This window comes from Hydractinia symbiolongicarpus, chromosome 6 (assembly GCF_029227915.1).
Source record: "Hydractinia symbiolongicarpus strain clone_291-10 chromosome 6, HSymV2.1, whole genome shotgun sequence".
In the NCBI taxonomy this organism is placed as follows: Eukaryota; Metazoa; Cnidaria; class Hydrozoa; order Anthoathecata; family Hydractiniidae; genus Hydractinia; species Hydractinia symbiolongicarpus.
Window position 1 is genome coordinate 18,348,183 of NC_079880.1, and position 11,508 is coordinate 18,359,690.

Sequence of the window (11,508 nt, forward strand, 5' to 3'; positions counted from 1 at the left end):
CCTAACCAGTAATAAAAGGTAAAAGAAAGAAAATAGTTGTTTTCAACCTCTAACCCGCCCTACATAACTGCCTAAGAAAAATTTTCGAAATCTTTCGGCTGTGGACTATTTGTCAGGTGATGTTTTTTTTGACATGCCGAAAAATGGCTAAAAAAACAGTCATTTTGAAAAATTAAGTACAAGATTGGAGCGAAACATTTGGTTTCTGTTATCAATCATAATTATAATAATTTATATTTCGTATAGTGTTCAAAACACCAAACTGAATAAACAAAACAATATATATAACCCTTTATACCTTGGCAAAACTTTAAATACAACACCTCAAGATATTGACTGACCATGATTTTTTTTAAAAAATATACGAATGCCTAGATATCTTTCCAATCTCTTTCAAATAGCTTAAAAAGGGCGACGCAAGTTAAATAAACACAAGGAATCTTTAAGAACAAAAAAAATAATTCGGCTTCCCATTTGGCGGTTCAAGGAAACATTCAAAACAAACATCATACATTGTAAATATTTTTTTCCTGAAGGTGAAATAATTCTTCTTATAAAAAAACGTGCCAACACTTAAATTGTTTCAATAACCAACACATTTTTGTAAAATAATTCTAACAAAACTTCAAACGAAATTTTGTTCCTAGCAACAAAACGCCTCAAATTGTGACGTTACAATAGACGTATCAGGTTGTTGCTATAGGAACTCTCACAGTAAGTTAATTCTATGTTAGATATGCTACAAACGCTTTAGAAATCGATAGAAATTAAGCGATCTGATTGGCTCTTTTGGTTGGATTTCTTAACTCAACATTTTTTACGATAATTTGTCATACACGGGTTACCACGACTTTTATAGGGATAGTGATAAAAAAAAGTTAAAATTTTATTATTATTATTATGGAATAATTATTTTTATAGCTTCACCATTGACTTCACTAAGGTAAGGTGTTTTTTACAACACAAGATGTATAAAAACACATCCTTTCGTACATTCGTATTGTTTTCCATTCGTACTTCTCTGTGGTAACATCAAGCATTAATTGATCCAGCGTGACTTAAGGTCTCAGATCGGACTTCATACCATCAGTTGTAACGAGCAATTATTCAGGAATAAAACTTCACCAAAACACGTTTACTATGGATTAGATTAAATTTAACGAATCTTTTTAGTAAGCACAATTTTTGCGTTGTTGTTGTTGAAAGCAAGTTCAAGCGATAACATCAGGACTTTATCTCTTTCTTTGCTAGCTGCTTCGTTTACTATTTCAACCATCATCATCTTTTTTGGTAAGAAAGATGCCTTCGAATATGCGATATATGTTTCTGACAAGTTTAGTTGTCTCCTCGACATATCTTTACTTCTACTACGCACCTTACTCAAGCATTTCAGTCCATATACATACAAGCTCATCATGTGATGAGTATTTGCCACCTATGCAATGCTTAAAAGAATATAATGATCCATGTCAGACGTTCATTGATTGGACCTTAAAGTCAGACAATAAAACTCTGCATACAAAATTAGAATTTAGCGAATTCATGTTTGACATCAAATCAACTATGGAAAAGAGCTACATAAAAATTATTACTTACAATAAATTAAATCAAAGCAAACTGATTGGTGGAGACTTCTGGTGGATGAATGTGGTTGGTCCATCATCATTTCATGTTGAATTGAAGGATAACAACAATGGAACGTATGAAAGTTTTTTTAGTTTTGTAGAACCTGGTAATTATACTGTCACGGTTGAGTTGATTTGGAGTTTATGTGATGGTTTGAGAGACCCTCCTTCGTGGTGGTTTAAGAGTGGTAAGTCATAATAAACCATAAATAAAGATCACTTTTTAAATTACTTATTTAGTCTTTTTTAGTTCCCCTACCACAATCTATGTAGTTGTAATGTTATACCCGGGATCCGATATCCTGACAATGATACCCGGGACCCGAGACCCAATACCCTAATACCGATACCCGATACCCTGATTTTTTTGATTTTTTTGATTTTTTTGATTTTTTTGATTTTTTTGATTTTTTTGATTTTTTTGATTTTTTTGATTTTTTTGATTTTTTTATTTTTTTTCAATGATGTTTTATTTTAATAAAAATCCTAATTTTTTCTTATTATTTTCTGGCTTTTTAAACGTAACAGAGATGATACGTTGGTTTATTCGAAGAAAAGCGCACGTTTGATAAGTGAATAATTAATGAGACGTCCAACCTTCAACAACAGTGAATAAAACCAGCACCACCTGTGCCAACAGATAACGGTTATGTCTTGTTCCTTCTCAACTACACCCACAAAAATGTATCAACTTACTATGGTTGTGGAGGGAAATTTCAGTCAAATATTCCATCGGATATATACAAAATTGAATCGTGGTTTTGAAAAGCAAAAGGAGTTATTTCGATCCTACATCAAAAAAATAAATATTATCTAATGAATTTAAAAAAGTCTATTATCAATTTAATCATGTTTAAGCAGACAAAATAATTTTTTTGATGCTAGTTGAATTGTAGTTCCTGGTGATATAAAACCATTGTTGAGCCAGCAGCATATTCACATATTACGTGCAACAAATATTCCCCTATTATAACGAAGAAATATACATATCAAAATGTGTTTTTATATCTTTTATATTCAACAACAACAACAACAAAAATGATAATAAAAAAAATCAGGGTATCGGGCCTCGGGTATCCATATCAGGATATTGGGTCTCGGGTCTTGGGTATCAGGTATCGGTGTCAGGGTCTCGGGTATCGGATTTCGGGTCTCGGGTATCACATAGGGTATCGGGTATCACTTTTCTCATATGCCGTTATGTACAACAAAAAACCACCTACGGCTAACAGGTAAAAAAAATGGAAAGGAAGATATTATTAAAAACCCATAGTCTTTTTATATAAAAAACGATAAACATAGTCGCTAACCTAAAGGCCGGGGCAAATCGAGGCACCTTTTTGAGCAACACTACCCGTCAACATTTGTTAAAGAACATGTTGACTCGATTTGCTATAGCCATTAACATTTCTGGCAACATTTTTCAGTATTTTCGAATTATTTAATTGCAAATTCGAATGTTCTAGCACGAATTTGAATGTTTTTGTTCGAGTGTATACACGACTTGTATGAAAATAAGATCAAAAAATAGAGATTATTCACTTTGATAATGGCGGAAGTCACTACTTCAGCTGATCCTGCAACTACCACTGCTGGTAAACAAAAATTTAAAAGGAACGATGAATTATTGGAGAAACTGCTTGACCTGTACGAAGAAAGACCCCGTCCGCTTTCTTTTTTTTTCATCGTCATCTATTACCAATGCCAGCAATAAACATGCTGCAGCTTCCTTCTCCGCCATTTTGAAAAAAGAGAATGAATGGCCACGTTTCAGTAGAATGTAGTTGCTCAAAATGTTGATGAGAATGTTAACAAGGGTATAGCAAATCGTATCAACATGTTGCTCAAAATGTTGACGAGAATGTTGACTGAGAATGTTGATCGATTTGCCCCGGCTTAACATATGTTTTTCACAGGGGATGAGCAAGGCAAATTTCAGAAGCGGGGATCGTTGGGTGTCGACACATACATAGGTAAAAAAAAAGAGTTCGCATTTACTATATCAGAAAGCAAAACAAAGAAAAGTTTGCATAACAGAAAACGAAACTTTGTCAAATTCAAGAGAGAATGCCAACCAATCAATTCTCCTTGTGGATATTGGAAAAACCATCAGCAATTTATTACACCCTACAATCCTAACATCGTTTGTCAGGATAATATAAAGCCTCCAGAGAATTCGACAATTTGGTTTTATGGTGATTCCATGCAATTGTTGACGTATCGTTACTTTGTAAACAAAACACTTTGCAAGAAATTCTTCAAATGTGGTGTTTCATATAATTGGAACTACCCAAATCCTCCTTCCAAGGGTATTTTTGATAACAAAGACTTCAACAAAAGCATTATCTTAAACTCCATTGGGGATGTCTTACTGCAAAAAGATATGAGGCAGCGTTCAAGCGTATTTTATGTCAACTTTGGTGTGCATATTTTAATGGCTATACCTTTTAAACAAGCTGTGGATCTGTTACAAAGTTTTGTAGAACTTGTCCAAACTTTAAAATCAAAGTTTGGTGAAAATTTCCCAAGGATAATTTGGAAGACAACTACTCCGCCATTTCGACGGGAGTATTATAAGTACAACGAAGATTTTAGAAGATTTTTAACAAAACAGGTTAGTTTTTTTATTCCTTACATTTCTGACACGTTTCGTGTCTAGGTTTTTACAGCATTCTTTATATATAAAATGGTCAAAATTTATAAGCGCTTTAACAGAATTAAGTTTTTGTTGTACAAGTTTAAAATGTAAGACGGAAATTCAAAACTACACCCTACTCCTCTGCACACAATTCCACACAGACACAGTTGGTTTTAGCAGAAGTATTTTTAAACCCTAAGAAAATAACAATGCAGCGGGTCCATTGCTAGTTTAAATAGGTGTGCTTATAAACAAACGAACGTCGACGTTAATTTGACGACAGCAATTGTTTATGTCGTGAAATCATTACGGTAACCGTTTCATAAAGTTTTGCTAGTCCGAATTTTTACTTTAAAAATTTATGCTTCAAAACGAGGTCAACGTCAAAAGTTGTTAGTTGCATTTTCCTTTAATTTGCAGCTCTTACATATCATTTACCTCAGCGATCCTTCAAGAGGGAATTCTATAAAGTCTATAGGAGCTTTTCGAAAACTAAGAAATGCACGAACATCTAAAACTCAAAATCACCGCAAATTTAACTTTTGGGGTTAAGCAACTTAGAAAATGAGGTTAGATTACCGCAAAGGTTTATTCTCTGTTATCAATAACGGTTTTGAAATTGACAGAAGAGCAACCACCTGAGAAATCAGTCCCATTTTCTTGTTGAACGCTAAGCAGAAAGGGTTAATTCACACTTTTATAGTCTCTGGCATGACTCGACCGGGGTTTAAATCAAATTCAGTCCTGGAAACGAACGCTCTACCACATGGCCGTCAGTCGGTAAAGTCTTCTTTCTCAAGTTATTTGGAGCAGAATAACTATTTTCATTTAAAAATGACACTAATGGATACTTTAGCATAAATGTTTGCACTCTTCATTATTAAAACCTAATTTTAATTTCAGAGAATGATTTTATGGAACACATACTGCAAAGAAATGATGTGTCGAGCAAATATTCCTGTCATAGATGTTTATTACGTCACAGCCTCGTTTACACTTGGAGCAAAAGATGGTCTACATTTTGCTGATCATGTATACGAAAATGCGATGTCAGCATTTGAATCTTATGTGTTGAACAATAATGGTTACGTAGAATGAACCAGGTTTGACAATATTCAGCTTAAAGGACATATTACTTATAGACAATTTTACAATTCATGGTACATATTTAAAAAAAATATATAAAGTCCATTCTTCCGAGTTGTTATTATATTGATTTAAAATAATTTTTATAAGTAATTATGAATTTAAAGAAACCCAGTTGCAGCTAGTTTAGGGTGTCACGATAACCACACTTTTCCAAAAAAACACGGTCAAACTCTCATAAACAATATCATACACAATTTCACAACTTTTCGTCACGCCTCATTGCACAAAATTCCGCTAATAATCATAAAAAAATCATCATACGCAAGTGGAGTAAAATCCCTAATAAGCGGTGCTTAGTCATGCATATCAAGGGTAAGTCCCTAACGCAAGTGGAGGGAAATTCCCGGCTTGCTCAGTAAAAAATTGAGCAAATGCCAAAGCACCATATTTTCAAAAAAACCGTGTATAAAATAAAGATGAGTTGGTTTAAGAATGCCATCAGCAAACTATATAGCACCGTGTCAGCACCAGTGGTAGCAACTCGCGACGCCCTTGCGGATCGACTACAGAGTGTGTGGGATACCGTTGCCTTCTACTACAATAAGGCAAGGGAACGAAATTCGGGAGCGAATCGCTTCACGACGAGATTGAACAGGAGGCAAGGGAAGACTACGTGGAGGATATTGAATATCAAGGCCCCGAGGACGATATCCAGATGTTGGAGGATGGAAATAGGATTAAATCATGGCGTTTCAGCAAGCATCTAAACGAATCTCTAAAGGACGCGATTATCCAAAAAATTACACCACACGTGGACATGCGCGTTAAAGTTGTGTACAGCTTTAGCTTTTCGCTGTCAAGTATAGCGGAAATCGAAGCGTTCGTAGAAGATGCGAAATAAAGCGCCTCGATCTGGAGGATCACGAGTTTTGGACTAAGGCTTATTTATCACCCATTAGGACCACCGAGACCCCTGGGGCATATGCGGGAAAAATTGTCTTCGATCACGTACAGATCAAGGTGATAAGCACGCGTGTATTCCTCTTCGGATGCGGCCCTCTCCCGGATTGGTTGCGAAAAAAAAGGTGCATTTACGCCATGGATGGTGAAGATGCCATAACGGACAACCTATGCTTCTGCGCTAAAGGAGCGGGTGGATGTAGTAAAGGGAACAGAACGTCTAACAAAAACAGCCCCGCCTAGCCCGAGAGTACTACGAGAACCCTAAGCTCAAGCGTAAGGGCGTGCGCCCCACAAGGCTGGTGGATTTGGAGGGCGTTGCCAAACAATTCAAGATCAACATCAGGGTCTTTGAACCCAAGACAAACTCCGAGAAGGCACCATGGCGACTCGTCTATAGGCAAAAGTAGTACAAAAAGAATTATATGGCATCAATCTAGGTATGCTGGACGGGCACTGTTTCTACATCAAGGATTTAGACATGCTAGCCTAACAGAAATGGAAATGTGAGGTATGCAAACAACTGTTTACCAAAAGCAACCGCCTCACGCGACATAAAAGGAACGAATGCGAGGGCGTCAAGACGACGATCATTTGCAAAGGGGGGAAGGTCAAACGTATGCCGGGAAGGGTCGAGAAGGTCCTTTACGATGGGAGTTTTAGCTATGATGCATCAAAATGGATAGGATACATGTCAAAACAAACCGGAAGACATATTCATCATGCACTCTGTAGACATGGTGGTTAGCGCGTTATACGCGATGGTAAGAAGGAGTGGAAAGTGGATGGGTATGAGCCTATTTCAAACACCTTTTACGAGTACAACGGTTGTAAGTGGCACGGATGTCCCTGTTTGTCCGACAGACCAAAGCGGACAGGGCTCATTACGCTGCTACCCTGTCTAAGAAAAGGATGATACGGGAAAAGGGCTACGGCAAGAGGTACTTTTAGAAGGAATTTAAACCCTACCCCCACTACCTGGTATTTGAAGCCCTCCTATCACCTTTAAATTACCTGCAAACCTTTGATCTGACGTATCTTTCAAGACATGTTCCGATAAGTTTTGGTATTGCCGATAGTTTGAATAGTCACCCGACGTTCATCGGTCACGACGACCTCAAGATCCTGGTTAAACAATCTGTGGAGGAGCTGGAAAAGAGGCATGCCCTCATTGTGAAAGAGGTCGAGAGAATGTACCCGAAGCCTGACGATTTTGACATGCTCTCCAAAAAGAACCAGGAGTTGTGGGATGAGTGGGTAAATCAAGTAGCTGTAATTGGGTTTAATTCCAGCAAGTACGACATCAACCTGATCAAGCAGTATTGTGTCGAAGAGATTGCGCAAGGCGATAAGATCAAGGTGGCGAAAAAAGACAATGACTACATGTTCCTCACTACCTCGACCTGTGGCTCACGAGGAGTTTTATAGCCGGCTAAGTGGGAAAAACACAGTCGAAGAATACGAGACATTCCGCGCCGAGTTTTGCAGTTTTTACTGGTTGCGTGAGTACAACCTAGCCGATGTGAAACCTTTCATTAAAGCCGTGGACAAGACAAGGTTGCAGAATTACGATGACGAGATAGATATTTTGAAGGACACGGTCAGTATTCCGTGAGTGTCGATGCGCTACGTATTGAACAAGTCTCTACGGCTGAACCCAAAGTTAGAGCTATACGCTCCGGGAGACCCATGCAGACATAGGTGTAAGGACTCTTGTTATAGCAACACTTGTAAGCCCTGCAAGAAGGTACGGAAAACATGTGAAAAATGTACGAGGAATGAGGCCTACGAGCTCCTATGGACGGGGATGATAGGTGGTCCCGCGATCGTATTCTGTAGATACCACGAACGAGACGTGACGGGTATCAAATCTCACGTGTACAAGGAAATGCACAAGTGCAAGACCATTATAGGGCATGATGCAAACATGCTCTACCCGAGAACCCTGCTGCAAGACTTTCCGGTATACCAACTCGCGAAGTTGTGCATGCTCAAATTTTACTATGATTTTCTCGACAAGTACGTGGATTGTCGAGACTTTGAGTAGTTTTATATGGACACCGACAGTGTGTATTTTGCCATCTCTGGAGATGAGTTGAGGGATGTCGTTCGCTCCAAACTGCTTGACGAATATGATGAGGATGTAAAAAACTGGATCGTCACTGATAAGTACCCAAGTCGGACAGGAGGGTTATTTAAAGCGGAATTTATTGGGTTTCGGATGATTGCCCAGACAGCTAAGTGTTATTTCATCGAGGGTAAAGAAGGTAATAAATTCTCATGTAAGGCCATGTCAAAGAGCCAAAATGCTGTGACCTGGAGTAGATACCTTGGTGCGCTGTGGGTTTAGACATGGCCAAAAACGTAGGTTTTCGGGTACATGAGCAGGGTATGATGACGTACGAACAAAACAAGCTTGGGCTCTCGGCGTTTTATGACAAGTTGGTTGTACATGACGATGGTGTAAATACCTCTCCGCTTGTGGTTTAAGCATTTTTGAATAACGAGGTTTTCCAAAAGCTGACCAAAGTTTTGTAAAGGTAGTACTTTACAAAACAAAAACAATATGGAGGGGACCAGGAAATGCACGAACTGTAACCAAACCCTACCACTATACAAATTCCAGGTGATCCAACGAAACGGACAACGAATGAGGACATGCATCCCCTGCCTCGATATTGACAAGGCCTCAAGGGAGCGTACCAAATGCCCACATAAAAAACGAAGAAAACAATGCCCCATATGCTATCACCCTGCCTATCAGTATAAGATTATTTTGAACAGGGTTCATAATGCCGTAAATTATGATATAGAGATTCCCAGGAATATATAGGGTGCGATATTATAACATTCATAAAGCACATCTAGGCCCAGTTTAAAGGCAGGATAAACTGGGGAAACAGAAGGCAGTGGCAGTTTGATCACAAGGTGCCACTAAAGTACAGGGAGAACGGGGTATACCCTAGCGAAGAGGTGCAAGGTTTCAGATAACCAAACGAAGGGCCATCGTTATATTTCTGAGTAGAATGTAGCCTACCGCTGTTGATCAAACACACTTGCTATCAATTGAGGTGTGTGTAGTAATTGCTATACTTCTACCCTAAGCCATGATGGCCTGCATACTTTTTAGCCGGTCAGGCTCGTCTCGTACACAATCCTGATCGCCATGGGGGCTAAGAAGGTTTCTAGGCCAAGGGCCAAGATAGACCTGGAGGACGGCCTTAAACTTGCCGGATATATGATGGCAGCGATCTTGTCGCTGTCGCTGATACCCCCAAAACAGACCGAATGATAAAGTTTCTATATCTCCTGGAGATATAGAAATATGGAGGAGGCTAAAAATTTTTCCAAGTGTTTAAAATCTCTCCCCTTGAGCCAGTTCAAGATCAAACGAGACGGCCAAACAACGAGTACATGGATCTGCCCGAGACGCCGCATCTATATGCAGTCATTACATTACTTAATAATTGTACTCCAGGATCATATAAAGGCCCAGTTCTCTGAAGGGTACAGATGGGAGAATTTCGAATTACATGTACATCATAAGACACCCTTTATATACCAGAATACATTTAAATCTCCAACTCTTGCCGAGGTGGCGAAAGCATTACAGCAGGCCCTATCGCAGTAGTAAATGGAGAGCAAACGTTGTAGAGGATGCAAAAGACTACTTCCCCTGGATGGGTTCAAGATTAGGGGCAATAACCGAACCAAGACCTCCTTGTCATTAATAGGGAAATTAAAAAGATTAAGCAGGATAATAATTACTTGCTTTTGCATACCCTGCTCACATACGACATTATACCCCAGTACGCCGAACTCATCGGAGAGAGCGCGGCAAAGGTACTACTAGCCAAAAGGTACCGCAATGCATTGCGGTGCCTGCAAGGAAATTTTATGTATACTCCACTACCTCTCGAAAACCAGGCTCGAAATACCAAGCTATGCCCTGCCTGCCGGGGGTCTTTGGTAAACAATCACTGGGATGTATGGATTTGTTCCGCATGTGCCGTGATATACCCCAAGATTCACGATCGAAAGTGGTCGAACTATTGAATAAAATGTTGGATGCTGTAAAGGACCCGCACACAGCAATCTTCACAGGGCCTACTTCTTGCGGGAAAACACAGCATGTATCGGATCTACTGGAAAATGAGTATAAAAAACACTTCCACAATATTGTCATTTTGTGTTCAACTATACGGTGGAATACAACATCCTTCATGACATGACATCCTTCTGGGGAATGTTGGGAATATCGATGTGCAGGTCTGCATTCTGGTTTATCGTAGTTGGTATGTGGGATATCTGAACCCTCTGTTTTCTGTCTTCGTTTCCACATAGGGATCTAGAATGGTTTCGAATGCATTCATATTTATTATATAGGGGAATCTTCTAATAAAATGGCTGATAATCCAGTATTTCCACGCGAAGTGGAAAAAAGGCAGGCATGATGAGGATGATAATAAAGATAACCAACAATCGACGCAACATCTCCCCGGAACGCAACAACTCCCCGGAACATCGGGACCCTCAACATCAGGACATACGGTAAGAGATGTACCTAATGAACTTGCGGGAGATAAACTAAAAAAAAGGTAAGCGATTTTTATATACATCTTATTGATAATTGGAACATGAAACCTCTGAATGAGGTTAAGATAGATATAAACGCGATTAATGGTAACTTCGAGTTTGAAGGGGAACAGCTTTTTTTCAATGGGAGAGGGGTCGGGTTCCTAGCATTAAGTACATTATAAAATTATGGCCTTACGGCTCAAGATATCCGAGATATGGGCTTCACTAACTATGTCACTACGCCCAACAAAATGGAAGCGGTCCGGAAACTCGCGCTAGAGTTTATGTTATTGTTATTGAGGGTGAAGAGAAGGACCCGGGCGAGATCATTCAGATGAAAACTATATATACTATAAGGTGGGTTGTACACGATGTGGGAACCCTTACAGATGAAACTTCATTCACTAAAGTCACCGAACGCGAATTAACTGGACTTGACCTTAATCTTCAAACCTATCAGGGTAACATTACAAGTCTAGAACATAAGATAACTTCATATAGCGATAAGATTAAGAAGGCAAAAGACAGTCTGAAACGGATCAAGGATCAGGAAGATGTGTCATACGACGGTGAGATTTCCGAAAACGCTAAAGGAGCCGTAGAAAAGCTGAAGAAAAA

General features: G+C 38.9%; 1 protein-coding gene across 1 annotated transcript; it reads left to right on the forward strand.

Annotated features, from left to right (window-relative positions):
- The first annotated feature begins 853 nt into the window (after positions 1–853).
- On the forward strand, positions 854–5,463 carry LOC130647258 (uncharacterized). The gene is made up of 3 exons (XM_057453047.1): positions 854–1,813; positions 3,542–4,239; positions 5,167–5,463. Exons 1-3 carry the CDS (start codon positions 1,300–1,302, stop codon positions 5,359–5,361), a joined length of 1,407 nt encoding a protein of 468 aa, XP_057309030.1. The 5' UTR covers positions 854–1,299; the 3' UTR covers positions 5,362–5,463.
- Positions 5,464–11,508: the final 6,045 nt, after the last annotated feature.

What these genes read in the sequence shown, in the direction of transcription:
- LOC130647258 (XM_057453047.1), top strand. Translation starts at nt 1,300, where the DNA reads ATGCCTTCGAATATGCGATATATGTTTCTGACAAGTTTAGTTGTCTCC. An exon ending in TTCGTGGTGGTTTAAGAGTG is followed by an intron (nt 1,814 to 3,541) that starts GTAAGTCATAAT and finishes TGTTTTTCACAG; the next exon opens with GGGATGAGCAAGGCAAATTT. An exon ending in GAAGATTTTTAACAAAACAG is followed by an intron (nt 4,240 to 5,166) that starts GTTAGTTTTTTT and finishes TTTTAATTTCAG; the next exon opens with AGAATGATTTTATGGAACAC.